At 38.5% G+C, this 17,780-nt stretch overlaps 1 protein-coding gene across 1 annotated transcript in view; it reads right to left on the minus strand.

Annotated features, from left to right (window-relative positions):
• klhl36 (kelch-like family member 36) overlaps window positions 1-15,880 on the minus strand; it is a 17,458-nt gene extending 1,578 nt beyond the window's left edge. Inside the window, exons 1-8 of the mRNA XM_040133102.1 lie at window positions 15,620-15,880; window positions 15,176-15,259; window positions 13,908-14,102; window positions 13,517-13,639; window positions 12,483-12,704; window positions 11,988-12,293; window positions 6,575-6,802; window positions 6,135-6,292 (exon numbers count right to left, since the gene is read on the minus strand). Of these exons, the coding sequence (XP_039989036.1) occupies window positions 6,135-6,292; window positions 6,575-6,802; window positions 11,988-12,293; window positions 12,483-12,704; window positions 13,517-13,639; window positions 13,908-14,102; window positions 15,176-15,238 (1,295 nt within the window). The 5' untranslated portion in view covers window positions 15,239-15,259; window positions 15,620-15,880. The remainder of the gene's footprint in view (window positions 1-6,134; window positions 6,293-6,574; window positions 6,803-11,987; window positions 12,294-12,482; window positions 12,705-13,516; window positions 13,640-13,907; window positions 14,103-15,175; window positions 15,260-15,619) is intronic.
• Window positions 15,881-17,780: the final 1,900 nt, after the last annotated feature.

Here is a 17,780-nt window from a genome sequence, read left to right on the forward strand (position 1 = left end):
GCAGCATGCTTTGCTTACCAAAGTCCCTCTCTGGACTTGGTAAAGTTAACTGGGCCTAGCGTATTGTAGCACTGCACAGCTAAGCACAGGACTGTTTAACTTTGTCAATGTATATGTATTGATTTGGTTATGTATCCACCAAGCTTTACCGTTATCTCTGTTCAGAGTTAGGTTATTGGATAGCCACACTGCTAAGTTGATGTTAGTATGATTCCCCTAAGTATCCGTAGTACAACCAGTAACTACTGGGTCTTGAATGTGACTAACACGTAAAACAAACACACACACACACACACACACATACACACACACACACACACACTAACACACACACACACACACACACACACACACACACACACACACACACACACACACAGGTATACAGTATAATTCTTTAGATTAATTATTGTTTTCACTTTTGTTTAGTCGTTTTAATAAATAATTTTGAATATACCTGCTTGTTTATTTAATGTTGCAAAAGAATTAATATTGCCAACCTCTATACCCAAGAACTCCAACCCTTCAACCATGTAACTATGATACATGTATTCCCATAGATCTCAGTAGTGACAATTTCATGAGCTTCTTTATATTATTAAAATTCTAACTGTTATAGACAAAATTCGTCACCTTATCTTCAAACACGGGAACCTTAGAAACAACAGTAAAACCTGATATATATTTAGACAGTTTTTCTCCCATCAACCTTCAACTTGTCTCTTAGACCCCATCCCAACTAGGCTGCTTATGGAAGTTTTACCCTTACTTAGCACCTCTTTATTAAATATGATCAATCTGTCTTTATTAACAGGTTATGTACCGCAGCCCTTTAAAACAGCTGTAATTAAACCTCTTCTTAAAAAGCCTGCTCTTGATCCAGATGTTTTAGCCGACTATATACCCATATCTAACCTCCCCTTTCTCTCGAAGATCCTTGAGAAAGCTGTTGCCAACCAGTTGTGTGACTTTTTACATGATAATAGTTAATTTGAGGATTTTCAGTCTCTTCACTTAGTGCTTCATTTGATACCATTGACCATCATATTCTATTACATCTGGATGACTGGATCATTTAATTGGCATTAAAGGCACAATTCTACGCTGGTTTAAGTCCTGTTTATCAGATCGATTTCACTTTGTGCATGTTAATGATAGATCCTCCATATACTCAAAAGTTAGTCACGGAGTTCCACAAGATTCTGTGCTTGGACCAGTTCTATTCACCTTATATATGCTTCCTTTAGGCAATATTATTAGGAAACACTCCATAAACTTCAATTGTTATGCAGATAATACCCAATTGTGCTTGTCAATGAAATCAGATGAAACCAATCAGTTAGCTATACTTCAAGCATGCCTGAAGGACATAACGACTTGGATGACCAGCATCCTTCTACTGTTAAACTCAGACAAAACTGAAGTTATTATACTTGGCCCCCAACACCTAAGTAACACATTATCTAATGATATAGTTACTCTAGATGGCATTGACCTGGCCTCCAGCACCACTGTTGGGAATCTAAGAGTTATCTTTGATGAGGATATGTCCTTTAACTCTCACATAAAACAAACTTCAAGACTGCCTTTTTTCACCTACATAATATTGCAAAAAATCAGGCACATCCTGTTTCAAGAAGATGCAGAAAAACTAGTCCATGCTTTTGTTACCTCTAGGCTGGATCATTGTAATTCCTTATTATAAGGCTGTCCCAACAAATCTGTAAATACTTTCCATCTGATCCAGAATGATGCAGTGCGAATACTGACAGGAACTAGGAAAAGAAATCATATTTCTCCTGTGTTAGCTTCTCTGCACTGGCTCTGTGTAAAATCCAGAATAGAATTTAAAATCCTCCACCTCACCTACAAAGCCCTTAATGGTCAGACACCATCATATCTTGAGGAGCTCATAGTGCCCTATTACCCCACTAGAACACTGCGCTCCCAGAAAGCAGGCTTACTTGTGGTTCCTAGAGCCTCTAAAATTAGAATAGGAGGCACAGCCTTCAGTTATCAGGCTCCTTTACTGTGGAGCCATCTTCCAGTTTGGGTCCGGGAGGCAGACACCCTCTCCACATTTCAGAGTAGGTTTAAAACCTTCCTTTTTGATAAAGCTTAGAGTTAAGGCTGGCTCAGGCTTGGCTGGACCCACTTCCTAGTTTATGCTGCTATAGGCATAGACTGCCGGGGGACTTCCCATGATGCATCGAGCTCCTCTCTCCTCCTCCTCCTCCTCCTCTCCATCTGTATGCATTCATATACCATTAGTGCTTATAATAACTTGACTTTTTCTCTCTCCCATAGTTTTTTTTTCCGTCTCTCTCCTCTCTCTTCCTCTGTCTTCCTGTCACTTTCTGCAGGTATTTCTGCCCCTGGTGCTGCAGATTCTGGATCTATGACTGCAAACCACTTCTGACCCCATGATCCTGCTCAACACTGAAGCAGTGTCATTGCTATTATTATACTTAGTTTTATTATTATTATTATTATCATTATTATTATTAATCCTATTATCATAATTATTAATTTTATTATTAGTCTCATTATTATTTTTATTGTTATACATCTTTATGTTGTACCTGTACTGTGCTATGTTCTCTTTCCTCCCTTCTGAAACGCCCTGAGATAACCTATATTGTGATTTGGCACTATATAAATAAAATTGAATTGAATTGAACTGAACGTTTACTAGTTACTGATATGGTAAATTTGGTTGTAGTTAATAAGTTAATTATTAATCAGAGTTTCAAATTCATAGTACATCTTGAGACTGAATCAGGGAATTGGCTATCCTTTCCCCTTTTAACTGGGGCTCCCCAATGTGGATTTAATTTAGGTTAAATCCTATTACTTAATATAATTATTAACTATTTCTTATGGCCAAACTCGATGAACTAATGCACCTACAAAATCTCCAACACCTTCTCTTTAAGAATGAAGACATTTTTCAGTCTTAGGCTGCTGAGGCACACAGATTGTAGTCTTAGAATTTGGCATCAGCAGCATGAATCCATGGACTTAGCCTTCCTTGTGTCAACAGTCGAGGCTGCTGGTGGTGTGATGGTATGGGGAATGCTTTCTTGGCACATTTTGAACCTTAATGCCGATCAATCATCGTTTGAATCCCACAGCCTATATGAGTATTGTTACTGACCATTCGTATCCATTTATGGCGTCAATTTACCCATCTTTTAATGGCTAGAAGATGGGTAAACATGGCTGACTTTTACTTTGTGACATGCATTACCATGCTTCAATCATGATAATACATGTCACAAAGCAAAAGTCATCTCAAACTGGTTTCATGAACATGACAATGAGTTCAATGTAATTAAATGGCCTCCCCAGTCATCTGAATCTGAATCCAATGGAACGCCTTTCGGATGTGGTAAAACAGGAGATTCACGGCATGAATGTTCAGCTGACAAATGTGCAGAAATGATATGATGCAATCATGTCAACATGGACTAGAATCTCAAAGGAATGTTTCCAAAATCTTGTGGAATCAATGCCACAAAGAATTGAGGCTGTTTTTTTTTTTAAATTAAAAGGCCCTACCCAGTACTAGTGCAGCGTTCCTAATAAAAGGCTTTTTGAGTGTATACAGTATATTCACAATGGCAAGAAAAAGTGAACCTTTTGGAATTACTTGCATTTATGTGCAAATTTTTCTTAAGACATGGTCAGCTCTTTTTCTAAGTTACCATTAGGAACAAGCAAACTCTATTTTAACTAATAACACACAATTCATTGTACTGTTCTTGTCCATATTTAATGCAACATTCAAAGATTCATAGTGTAGGCCGGAAAAAGTATGAACTCCTAAGCTAATGGCATCAACAAAAGCTAACTGGAGTCAGGAGTTAGCAAACCTGGAATCCAATCAATGAAACAAGATTGGAAGTGTTTGTAAGAGCTACTTTGATTTACAGTATAAAAAACATAATTTAAAAGAAGCATCTGTTGATGTGAACCATGCCTCAAAAAAAGAGATCAGAAGACTTTTGATCAAGAACTGGTGATTTGCATGAAGCTGGAAAGGGTTAAAAAGTAATCTGTAAGAGTTAGGATAGTCATCAGTCCGCAGTTAGACAAAACTGTCTGTGAATGGAGACAATTTAGTACTGAGGCTACTCTCCCCTGAAGTGGCGCCCAGCTAAGATGACACCAAAGGTACAACGCAGAGCACTCTGTTAGGGAAAAAAGGATCCCAGCGTAGCAGGTAAAGGATTAAAGGAACCATTGGAGCTGGTTAACTACCCTGTTCATTAGTCTGTCAAGTGCAAATCATTGTAAATGGTTGCATGAAGCACGAGGTCCATGGCAGGACATCATGGAGGAAGCCACTGCTCTCATAAAAACATCACTGCGCACCCAAAGTTTGTCAAAGAGCACCCTGACACTCCACAATGCCACTGGGAAAATGTTTTGTGGACTGATGAAACCAAGGTTGAATTGTTTGAGAAGAACACACAGCACTACATATAGTGTAAAAAGGGCCCCACATACAAACATGAAAACATTACTCTAAAGGTGAAGTATGATGGCAAGAGCATCATGACTTAGGACTGCTTTGCTGCCTCTGGGCCTGGACAGCTCGCCATCATCAAGGGGGAAGTGAATTCCCAAGTTTATCAAGGAATCTTACAGGATAATGTCGGGGAGGCTGTCTGCCAGCTGAAGCCCAGAAGATCTTGGGTGATGCAGCAGGACAATGACCCTAAACGTCATAGTAAATCTGCTATTAAATGACTTCAAACAATGAAAACATGCCCATGACCTCAAGAGAGCCTATCACAGCAGACATACTAAGAATATGGCTGAGGTGAAGCAGTTCTGTTACAGAGAATGAACCAAAATTCCTCCTGAACATTGCGTAGATCTGATCCACAACAGAAAGTGCTTGTATGAGGTTATTGCTGTCAAAGGGTGTTTGACCAGATATTAAATTCAGGAGTTCACTTACTTTGTCATTAGCACTGTGAATGTTTAATGGGTTAATTCAACACATAATTATTTGTGTTTTATGGGCTTCAGCACCCCTCAAAGCGCTTTACACTACATGTCACATTCACCCATTGACACATTCATACAGCCCTTTTTTTTCTATACACACACACACACACAAACACACACTCACACACCAATGATAAATCGGGGGCAATTTGGGGTTCAGTACCTATGCCTACCCTACCTTGCCCAAGGCAAGGTACCTTGCCCAAGGACACTTTGACATGCAGACAGGAGGAGCCGGGGATCGAACCACGACCTTCCGGTTAGTGGACCTTCCGCTCTACCTCCTTTGGCTCAGGCGGTAGAGCAGGTAGAGTCCTGTTTGTCTATACTTATGACTTGGATCAAAATCAGGTTGTCAAATTGTTGCGGCAATTTGATTTGATGTTAGTTTATATGAGTGCATGCGTGCATGTATGTATGTGTGTGTGCGTTCCACACTGTCAGTCTAGAAAGAAGTACATATAATGTCGAGGGGGGAGAAAGAAAAGGAAGCAGTGAGCTATTGGAAAGTATGGGGGAGAGATAATTATTAAGAATTATTATTATTAATAATAAATATTATTTAAAAAATAACACTAATTTTAATAACAATAACAACAACAACAACAACAATAATAATAATAATAATGAAAAAGACAAACTGGCATCATACATTTATTTTATGGCCAATGGGGAAATGGGCAAAACTTTTTTTTCCACTGCTTGGTGCTTCATAGAGGGTTGAGCAGAGATTTATCGCTGAAAACAGCTGACTGCTGCTGCTGCTGGAAATAAGGTTGATGCGAGTGGTTAGAGTGAAACAAAACAGTTTATTTCCTGGACGGAAAACCTAATCGGTGAGCCGCAACCTCAGCAGAGCTGAAAGGAACTGCAGAGATGGCTGATAATTCTCATTGCTTCATCACTCCGAGAATAGTGTTGGACAAGTTTTTACCTATTTGTGACACTATTCGAAAAATAGCAAGTGGCTATCAATAGTCAGGTGGCTACCAAAGTCACAAAGGAGGAGACATCCTCAGGGAAGCGTAAATGTTTGTACCAAATTTCATGGCAACCCATCCAGTAGAGAAATTTCCCCATGAAACAGCAGACCCAGTAGTAACTTGTGTTCCTACCTGGGCAGTCCTGCCACATAGGACCAGCAGTCCTCAGCAGGGCAATAAACCTCCACAGAGGACAAAGCTCCATTGTCATTCCTCCCACCCACAGCGATCAGGCACTCTCCAACTGCCCCAAGGTAAAAATCCACCCGCCGCTGGTTCATTGGAGCACCCTGGAAAAACATCATACTTTCACTATGTCTGGGCTATTTAGCTGCTAAAAGTCCAGAACAACAAAGAGGAAGTAATAAAAAATGAAAGAATAAATAACGGCTGCTGGAGAGTGGGGAATTTTCTTTTACTATGACACCCTCTGAAATTACCTGAATGTTCTAGCAATTTTATTAGTGCTTCAGCACATCCAAATCTGCATGTTCTGTGTGTGCTGTATACACTTAATTTGTAAACTTCACATATTTGATAAGGAGAATGGAACTGGCTGTTTGGTACATTACCCTGGTCCACTGGTTGTGGCGGGGGTCATATCTATACAGCAGGTTACAGGCAGAATCTCCACCGTTGTCCCTGGATGAGCTACCGCCTGCAGCAAAGATGAAGCCCCCCAGTACTGCCAGGCAGTGGTGGCTCCGCTGGGCTGGCAGCTCCGTTTCCACCTCCCAGCTTCCTGTTTCACCATCCAGCCGACAAACATTGGCGCTGAGCTCCTCTCCAAATTCCGACACCTCAAGAAGTAAAGACAGAAAGGTACAGGAATCTGATAAGCTTCTGTTCCAGATGAGTTTGAAGAGTTTACTAACACTTATGTAAGGTGTAGTTAAAAATGCTCACTTTTTGCAGTTTGTTGTAACATAAAAATTAGTGCAAAGTCCCAATCAAGTTTCCAGAAATTCCAAGTCTTACAATAGCAAGTCTCAAGTCTTTAAAGTCAAGTCCAAGTCAAGCCGCAAGTGTTACAATAATAATAATAATAATAATAATAATAATAATCTTTATTTATATAGTACTTTTCAAAACACAGTTACAAAGTGCATTACAACAAAAACAATACAAACAGGGCACAAATAAGAACACAGAAGATTAAAAGTGCATAAAAAAGCAACTGAGTAAAAACACCAACAAAGTAATAAATAATTAACAAAAAATGGGTTTTTAAAAGATATTTAAATGATGCAACAGAGTTTGCAGCTGAGGCAAGTCATTCCAGAGACTAGGAGCTCTAACTGCACAGGATCTATCACCTTTAAGTCTGGACTTTGGAACAAGAAGAAGAGAGGCATCTGAGGATCTCACGGTCCAAGAGGACATAAGGCAACAAAAGGTCAGAAATATAACTTAATAACTTCAGAACTTTATTTATATAGCACTTTTCTAAACAGAGTTAGAAATTGCTTAACTGTAAAAACACAATAGGGTATAACATTAAAAATGCTAAATTAATTTAGATTACAGTAAGAGATACACCAAAACATAATGTAACAATAAAACAATTAAAAGCATAAAGAATTAGACTAAAACAGGAATACATACAATACATACATACAATTTAAGAAAACCATATCCAACAAAATAAAGTTTTAAGAAGTGATTGAAAAGAAGCTATCATAAAAAAAACTGAGGGGCACGGACCAAAAAGGCCCAGTCAATTCGGATAACAAAGGTGGCGGTTGGAAAAGCTAGGAGACCCATACCTGAGGATCTCAAGCTCTGCTGTATTCAGTATTCAGACCTCTTCATTTTTTTTTCACATTATATGTTGCAGAATAATGCTAAAATCATTAAATTCATTTTTCCCCTCATCAATCTACACTCCCTACATTCCCCATAATGACAAAGCAAAAACTGAATTTTAGAAATGTTTGCAAATTTATTAAAAAGGGAAAACTCAAATGTCACATAAACACAAGTATTTAGACCCTTTACTCAGTACTTAGTTGAAGAACCTATGGCAGCAATTACACCCTCAAGTTTTCTTGGGTATGATGTGACAAGCTTTGCACACCTGGATTTGGGGATTTTCTGCCATTCTTCTCTGCAGATCCCCTCAAGCTCTGTCAGGTTGGCTGGGGACTGTTGGTGGACAGCCATTTCCATGTTTCCTGTGATGTTTGATTGGGTTCAAGTCAGAGCTCTGGCTTGGCCACTCTAGGACATTAAAAGAGTTGTCCAGAAGCCACTCCTGCATTTTCTTAGCTGTTTGCTTAGGGTCATTATCCTGTTGGAAGGTGAACCTTCAGCCAAGTCTGAGATCCTGAGCACTCTGGACTGGGTTTTCAGTAAGGATATTAAGGATTTTCCTTAAGTTTCTCCCATCTCATCACAGGATCTCTGGAGCTCAGCCAGAGTGACAATCAGGTTCTTGGTCACCTTTCTTACCACGGCCCTTCTCCCCTGATTGCTCAATTTGGCAGGGCGGCCAGCTCTAGAAAGTGTCCTGGTTGTTTCAAACTTCTTCCATTTAAAAATTATGGACACCACTGTGCTCTTGGGAATCTTCAATGCAGCAGAAATTTTTTGTATTCTTCCCCAGATCTGTGCCTTGACAAAATCCTGTGTCTGATCTCTGCAGGCAGTTCCTTTGACCTCATGACTTGGTTTTTGATCTGATATGCATTGTCAGCTGAGAGACCTTATAAGGATAGGTGTGTGCCTTTCCAAATCATTTCCAACCAGTTGAATTTACCACAGGTGGACTCCAAACATGGTTTAGAAACATCTCAAAGATGATCAAGAGAAATGGAAAGCCCCTAAGCTAAATTTCAAGTGTCATAGCAAAGGGTATAAATAATTAGGTCAGTGTGATATTTCAGTTTTTCCTTTTTAATAAATTTGCACAAACTTCTAAAATTCTGTTTTCGCTTTGTCATTATGGGATATTGAGTATAGACTGATGAGGGAAAAATTACTTTAAATGATTATAGCATAGGGCTGCAACGTAACACAATGTGAAAAAAGTGAAGGGGTCTGAATACTTTCTGAATGCACAGCAACTCAGGGCCTGACCATGAAAAGCCTCAAAAGGTGCAAGAAAAATCTTAAAATCAATTAAAACTAAACGGGAGCCCGTGCAAAGAAACAAGAATGGGAGTGATGGTTAAAGTCAGTTTAAAGGGAATTACAGTCCAAATGAGAGGAAAGAAAGGCATGGATTACTTTCTCAAGATATGCAAAAGTTGAAAATTATTTAATTTTAGATAGCTGTCCTCAGATAATAAAGTGTTTTTTAAAAATGTGGCCAAGTGGCAACATGTAAACAAAATAAAAAAGGACCTAGACTCGACAATTGGGGGACACCACAAATAAGGGGGGCAGGCATGGGTGAGGCCCTCCCAATTTCCACAGAGATACTCTTATCACAAAGGTAGGAGTGAAGCCAGTCAAGAGCCGTGTCCTTGATGCACACCCACACACATTTTTACAGATGAACAGTTATAAACAAAAACAAAGTGGGTCGGATATCTAGAAAGCAGGAAGACAATTTCATGAAGGCAATTGTATTTTCAAGGGTTTAATGGCTCAAAATGAGAGAACATAGGAACTGGCTCAGGAGAGATGTAGATTTCAGATGATGAAAGAGAAATCTGAAGCATGATTTCCTTTGTTTTACTAGTAAAATGTTTCACATTTGCATTGTAGTGTGGTGACTTAAGGGAACTGGGTAAGAGGATGGCTGATAACTGAGTTAATGGTCTGAAATACAATCCTGGGATTGTGGCTACCAGGGAGGTAACCAGGAGGGGAAAAAATATGTATTTCTTGCATGTTTTACACTGTATGGATAGGTTTTTCATTAGACTTCTGAGGGGTACACTAAAGTTGTGAACTTTATCTTTTTTCCAAGTTCTTTCTGCTTTCATGCACTCTCTTTTAACATCCCTAATGTGATCATCTAGCCAGTGAGAAGCTTTACATTTTAATGTATTTTGTATGTATCAATTGCATAAAAATAGAAACTAATATCATGTCTATGTATAAAATTGTCTAAGAGAAGCATGTAGATGGAAGAGAGGATAGGACTAAGTACCGATCCTTAAGGTACCCCACCGTGCATACCTGTTGCAGCGAACCTGGACTAAGCAGAACCTACAAACACCTGTCTTTTAAGTAGGACGTGAACCATTTCAGAGCAGTATCAATGATACCCATCCAGATTTCATCATGATCAACGGTATCAGAGGAGGAGAATGCAAGGAGAGGAATGAGAATAGACTGATGGCCAACCTCAGCTGACTGAATTAAGTCATTCATAAAGAAGCACAGTTTCTGTATTACGGTTTTTCCTAACACCAGATTGAAATTTCTCAAAAATAGTTTTTACAAATAAAAGCTAGCCATTTGTCCACCACCATTTTTCTAATACCTTAGCTAAAAATGTAAGTTTAGAAAATGGCAGAAAATTCTGAAAATCAGAGGGATTAAGTAATGGCTTTTTAAAAGTTCAGGGAATGAACTTCAGGGAACAATTCCACGTCTGATATTTGAAATCTTCTGAATAAAGAATGCCAGAAACTCACTGCACTATTTGGAGTGGCAAAAAAAGGCCTGGGGCAGGATTAATAACACGGCTCACAATGTTAAACAACACCATTGGATTAGAATGGTTGTTTTCTATTAGACTAGCAAAGTAAACTGGTCTTGAATTTTTCTTTTTGGGCATTTTATGCCTTTAATTGATAGTGGATAGAGACAGGAAATGTGGGGAAAGAGAGTAGGGGAATGACATACAGCAAAAGTTCTGGCCAGCCAGGAATCGACTGGCATGCTCAGGGCATTTGCACCAATGTGTTATATGCCCTAACCACTTGGCTATCGATTCGCCACAGAGCTGGAATTCTTTTTCTTAAGGAGCGATCCAAGATTTTCCAAGTGAACTCTGCACTTGGAGGATTTCCAGACACCCAATCCCACAGCATTTTTGCTTTAGCACTCAAATATTTTCATTTATCCAGGGCACTGAGAGGCGACTAGAATTTTTAGTTTTAAAAGGAGTAACTTCATCTACGATAAAAGAACAAGTATTATTAAAATTATTCAAAAGCTCACTTGCATTAAGGGCATAACCCAAGAAACCTGGGGAGAAGCTGAAACCAGAACTGAATTTAGCAGCAGAGGAGAAATCTAGATTGAATTTTGGGTCCTGGGTTAGGAAAGGGGAAGGCAACACCATGTTAAAAAAAGGGCACTTATGGTCAGAGTAACAAGCATCTATGCACTCCAAATCAGAAATTCTCTCACCAAAGGATAAAAACAGATCAAGAGTGTGACCCGTCATGGCACGATAGGTTAAAAGACTCTACGGGGTTTAAGAATTCTAGAATTCAAATCTCCCAGGATCAAAAACCTGTAAAATCTGCTTAGAATAAATGACAAAAGATCGGCAAACTCAATGATAAACTGTGTGCATATCTGGTAGGTCTACAGATTGCTAAACGCAGACACTGGGAGTTTCCTTTCATAAGAAAAAACAGGGCTTCAAAGGAGCTAAACAACACCAGATCTATGGAGGAGCATTTACATTAATCTTTAAAGAAAAGGGCAACCCAGCCTCTCCTGCCTTAAATAGCAAGTCACAAGTCTTACAATAGCAAGTCTCAAGTCAAATTTCAAGGTCTTAGGGACAAGTCTAAGTCCAATTACAAGTCTTATAAGCTGTCATTTAAAAAAACAAAACAAACACAAAAAAAACACTGAAAGAAATATTTTTTTTCTACAGATTCAAGAGCATAAAATCAGTAATATGATCTAATTATACAGCAAGAGAGAATGACACCTTTTCATTTAACAGGGAACCTTGGAGACTAATAAGACACAACAGGTTAAAAACTGTAGAGATTCCGTATATTCCGTCATCTGACTTTGATATCTTCAAAAATTAGATCATTATCAAAGTGATCCACCACCCATCCGTACCTCTCCTCCAATCAGCAGTAGCTGCTCTACTCCTCCCCTCAGCATGGTGCGTCCTGTTTGCAGGAGCGGTTGTGCGCTGGGACTGGCATGGTACTCAAGAGCTTCCTCCACCAGAGCCTCACAGCTGGCTTCCTCTGGCAGCATGGCCCGCACCGATGGTAGCACCCGGCTCATTAAGTCCACCACGGGCATCAGAGGGAAGCGGATGTGGGAGAGGAGCTGTCGGGCATGTGCCATCCGCTCGGGAGTCTGGCAGAGCCACTGCATGGTGGCCTGGAGAAGCACCTGCTCGCTGTCATGCTGAACCTGATGATGAAGATAGGAGCTCTACTTACTGATTGAGGCTTCTTATCATCTTAGCACACATTGCATCTCTTTTACACAAACATAATGTGGATTTCATGTTGTGTCATGGTCAGACTGTTTTGTCAACTACTACTTACAAACTCAAGAATACTCTTTTAGTCTCAAGACATTAATTCCTGGAGTATTTACCTGGCCACTCGAGATGTAGGAGGTAAGTTTGTGTAAAGGAATGTCGTGAAGAAAATCCGGGGTGAAAGAGAGCGTGGAGAAGCGTCTGAGAATGAAGTGGTCGATGAAGCTGTCCAGTCGCTCAAGACTGTAGAGCAGAGCCAGTTCCTGCAGGTATAGGTAGTTGTCCTCACTTACCTCTCGCTCCAGGTACTGGCAGCAGAAATCCACCACTCGCCAAACCTAAATAGCAATTTTCTACATTTGTATTAACTATTTGTTATGGAATTTCAAGTATGAGGCATATGCTCATATCAGATGGCAGAGACAGAGATGTTATTTGTTTTACTTTTTTTGTTAATAATGAAAGTTTTTGTTTTCCTCATATTAATTATATTGTTATTTTTTTTTTCATATTTATTTATTTATTTATTTATTTTTAAAATGGTAACAGTTTATTTTAACCTCTCTAATTTATTATTAATAACCACTATATAAACATTGAATGGTTTATAACACGCTGTAACACACTATGTGTAGTTGTAAACAATTAGAGACATTTTAAAAGCGTTTATTAATGTCTCATCCTATGAGGCATTCATAAGTGGTGTATAAACAGGTAACGGTTTTTTGCTAACATTATATAATATACAATAGTTGTGATCAAATATAATTATATGCTTCAGTAGTTTTACATACATTTATAAACAGTTTTATCTTATTCATTACAAACAATTTTATACACTAACCCTAACCTACAAAGGATGTATCTGTGTGCATAAATAAATGCTGAATAATACAACTTAAAGAATAAGACTTAGACTAACCAACTATTCCTTGGATGTTTTTTGGATGAAACATTCAGTTTATGCATTTATTGGGAATGACAAACACTATCTCACACTTCCCTTGCCATCCTTGTCCTCATTATAAGCCTCAATTTTTGTTACTGTTCAGTTGATTGTCTGTCTGCACATTTAACCTACAGGTATCTGTAGGTATCTATGCTTTGAGATAAGTATCTATCTCAAAGAATAAAGTACCCATTTTCTTACCTGTAGAAGGTGGGCAGCTTCCAGCACATAGTCAATGTTTCCTCCATCTAATGGTAGCTGTCCACTGTACAGGAAGTCCACTACAGCCTTCAGACCAACGTAGGACATCCCAACCAGCTCCACCTGTAGACAGGAAGAGGACAATGGGGATTCATCAGGAGTCGGACATGTGATAATGTCTATGCTCTCCATCCAAAGTTATCTTAATGACTTGACTATTAATATTCTACATGTAAATTGGGACACAGAAAGTGAGAGGACAGCATTTATTAGAAAAATTATGACGTGACTACAAATGAGGAAGGGATCCAAAGAACTCCAATTGATTAAATTATCTAAAATTCCCTGATATTTCCCATCTATAAAATTTTCTTTTCAGCATCCTATGTACCTCCTCCTGGTGCTCCTCCCTCATGCCCAAGGTGAACATAGCATGAAAGTATGGGCTTGAGATGGCCAGCAGGGATCGATGAGCGGGGATCCGCTGGTCATCAGCCACCAGCACCACATCACAGAACTGGCTATGCTGCCGCTGCTCATTGAAGCCCTGCAGCACCTCCGCAGCTTGGTCAACCCACTGGAACACCTGCCAACATAACACCACAACATACTGACAATAAGTTTGTTGAATGCCTTGGAAGACCAATTTTTACTCTCTCCTAAGGTTAATTTCCACTCGAGATTGGAGTAAATGTCCCTTGCCCTTTTCAGTACCCAATTTTATCCCCCTCACTTTTACAGTTTCAGTTTGATAAATTCACTAAAACACCATTATACTGTGTCCAACCACCAAAGTTGATCAGAGTTTATCAAAATATTAAAATGCTCATCTGAGTCATCATCGCTTATTACTATTCAGCATTTAGGCTTTAAAAGCGTTAGTGGGAGATTTGTAATAGTTTTTGTCCTGGATTTTGCCTCTCAGGCTACATATGAGCTGCCATACTGTCCTGGGGGACGTTGTTGGGTCAGAATGAAGTTTGTGAGGAAAACTCGGCTGAAAAAAGTCCCTCAACTCCTCTGCATTTTTGGGTAACAAAAATAATTTAACTGTTTTTATTTATAAACCATCATCAATCACAGATAATACAGAAAAAGACAGAGCTCTTTCTATTTGAGTTTAAATGTTGATTACTGGCAATGGAAATGGTAGAATTTTGGTAGAGATAGAATTTTTTTGTCAAACATTTTTGATATAAAATAATAGTGTTTTAACTGGGGCAGTACTGTGACATTCAGCATCTTTTATGAGGATCCACTTTCTGTAGACAAAGTCCATGAGCAAAGATGCTTGAAAATTGTTGTATTCCACAGTCAATGTTATGTATTTTACAAATGTAGATTAAAATCTCTACATAGCATCACAGCTACAGTATAATTATACAAGAGGAAAATGGGCACATTAGGGCTTTACAGTGAAACAAATAATATTGATATCAGCTCAAATGATTATGGAAATAATCAGTTATTGGATATCAGGACAAATTTTAACATCCTTGAAAGCTTTTTTCCTTGTATGATGAATATGCCAACATAAGAGCGTAGCCTTAAAGCCACAAAGTGTAAGATTCCTTCTTGTTTGCATGTACATGTGTGTGTGAGATAGTCTGACTGTATGGCTCAGTTCTGTGATTAGTCCTCCGTCTGACACACACTGACCTTGGACGAATCACTGATCCGCTGAGGCCGACACACACGGCTCGGTTTGCCATTGTCCATCATGTCCCCTCAGGCTGGCATTATCTATAGTATAAACAAACACACATTGGTATTTAAATACTTAGTAAGAACTCACCGAACACTAACTGTACCCCTTTGGTAGTAATAAATTAATCTCTCTTAGACGTGAGAACAAAGCAAAATCTATGTATGTAGGATTTACTGTATGTCCCAAGTTACATGTAACTGGAAATGTAGAATTCCTAGTCCTCATTTTCTGCGCTTGTGAAGACATTTGGTCCTCATACTGTTAGCCAGAAAACCAACAATACACACACCGGCACCACAGTCAAACAGTCCATGACAAGACACTACGTCAATTTCTTTCCATTTCTGATTTGAAGCCTAGAAAGCTCACATTGTTATAAACTGACTATTCCTTACATTTGGACGTATGTAGGATCAGAAGGGATGTGGTTACACGGTGCTACAGTCAACAGCATCTCGTTACCGCAGTTTACCACAAGGAGGACAAGCAGTTATATATATATATTTTTGAGGAAACAACCAAACTGTGACGCTTTTCAACGACGACACAAACCAGACTGCTTCCTGAAATGTTGTCTTTTAAAACATTTCGTTCGACAGACACATATTCCTGTAAGCATAGCTTCTTGCAGCACAGAAAGAGGGGTCAACGTTACCCTATCGTTATATAGCCTGAATAAACAATTAAACTTCCGGTTTAGGTTTTCAAAAGAAAATCCTTTGTCATATGACTCGGGGGAAAAAAATTAAATTAAATTAAATTAAATTAAATTAAATTAAATTAAATTAAATTAAATTAAATTAAATTAAATTAAATTAAATTAAATTGATGATGAGTAAAGATGAAAATATATACAGTAAAATCTAACCCAAAACGTGACAGTGAAATAGCTTCGTATAGCCCTTTTTTGTAACATCAAATGATTTTAGGGGCTTTAGATGTTTTTTTTGTATTGGAAGAGTTTTTACTAAATATGTTACATGATGTTTTGGATGAATAAAGAAAGGATACTACTAACAAAGGAATCAGTAGTCTCTCAAAATGTAACTGTTTATGTCATTTTTGCTTGAAATTTCATCATCCCTTTATTTTGCTATTTTATTTTGAAGCTAAATCCTTTCAAAAAGAATGTTTTGACTGGCACTAGTTAGCTTAACGGAGCTGTTTTAAAAACATCCAGGAAATAAGATACAGCTAAATGGACCAATCATAAAACCAGTTCTATGCGAGTACATTCAAGACTGGCAATGTCACCTAACGTTTTGAACATATTTAACTATTCCATGCTCAATTCTGCTAAGTAGGTCTTAGAGAATTTGTAGGGTGCATTTCTTTCACAAAAGATTGTGAATGCAAACAGAATAACTGCAGCACATGAAAACGTCAAAGCATTTATGGGGAAAAATGACCAGGGTCTTTGATTCTTCTATCTCTTATTATGAAATTATATTACTAGGCGTCTGTCTCATTAATGGTGCCTGAAATGGAGGTTACTTTTTGGAAACACAAAAAGAGAGAGAGAAAGAGAGAGCCATTGAGAATTTGTGCAATAAAAAGCACTTTTGGGAAAAATAATGACCAGAGATAAAGCATGGGGTCCGATCTCACAATTCAAGAAATTGGATAAAACACCCCCATAAACTATTACTTAAATTATGTAAAAACACATTAAAAGTTCAACTACTAAATTACTAAATAATACATCTAGAGCACAACTTTGTATATTTCTCATACATGCCCGATTTAAAAAAAAAAAAAAGAGAGGTTAAATTATGGCTCTATACAGCAGAACCAAAATCCATTGCATACAAAGTTCTCCTGAGTTATCAGTGCTGTGTGGATGCGGAACAACTGGAATAGCAAATTGAGCTGCTACAAATCCCTCAACAGAGAACAGGCACATTTTCTCTGTTAAAGAGGGTTTTCCAGGCTTTATGACTCTGCCCAATAATGAAAAACCTAACAGAAATAATGAAAAGGAAATCAGCTCATGTTGTTACCTGCTACCATAAAGCAAGACAGACTCATAACAAATAATCTGTCAACATCTTGTCTTTAATGACTTATGCATATACTGTATTATGTGTAATGTATAATATATGTGTAATATATGAAAGTAACATATCCAAACCTTTTGACTTGACTGTATTTATACAATGAAAGTGTATTTTTACATTTTGCATCAACATGTGCAGATGGGTGAATACGTGAAGATGGGTACACATGATACTGATTTTAATTAAGATTCACTGTTGTACACTGACATAATTCTTTTCTCATAGAACCAAATAACCAGAATGTACCATAAACACCAGAATCACGGGTGCTATTTAGCTATGAACAAGCGAGTGTGATAGGCTGTTTGTGGACCAGCAGGTGGCGGGATGACGCAGTAACAGACAACTCAGCCACAGAGCTGGGGCCAGGGAGGTTGTGGTCCTCCTCTCAGTCCTTATCAGTGTCAGTCATTACAGATCTGATGAAGCTGGTGGACTCAGGACTTCTAGGAGGAGGGAGGAGACCTTTAACATCTTTGCTGTCTGACCACCTAGTCTG

Source organism: Xiphias gladius, chromosome 8 (genome assembly GCF_016859285.1).
Source record: "Xiphias gladius isolate SHS-SW01 ecotype Sanya breed wild chromosome 8, ASM1685928v1, whole genome shotgun sequence".
NCBI classification, from domain to species: Eukaryota; Metazoa; Chordata; class Actinopteri; order Istiophoriformes; family Xiphiidae; genus Xiphias; species Xiphias gladius.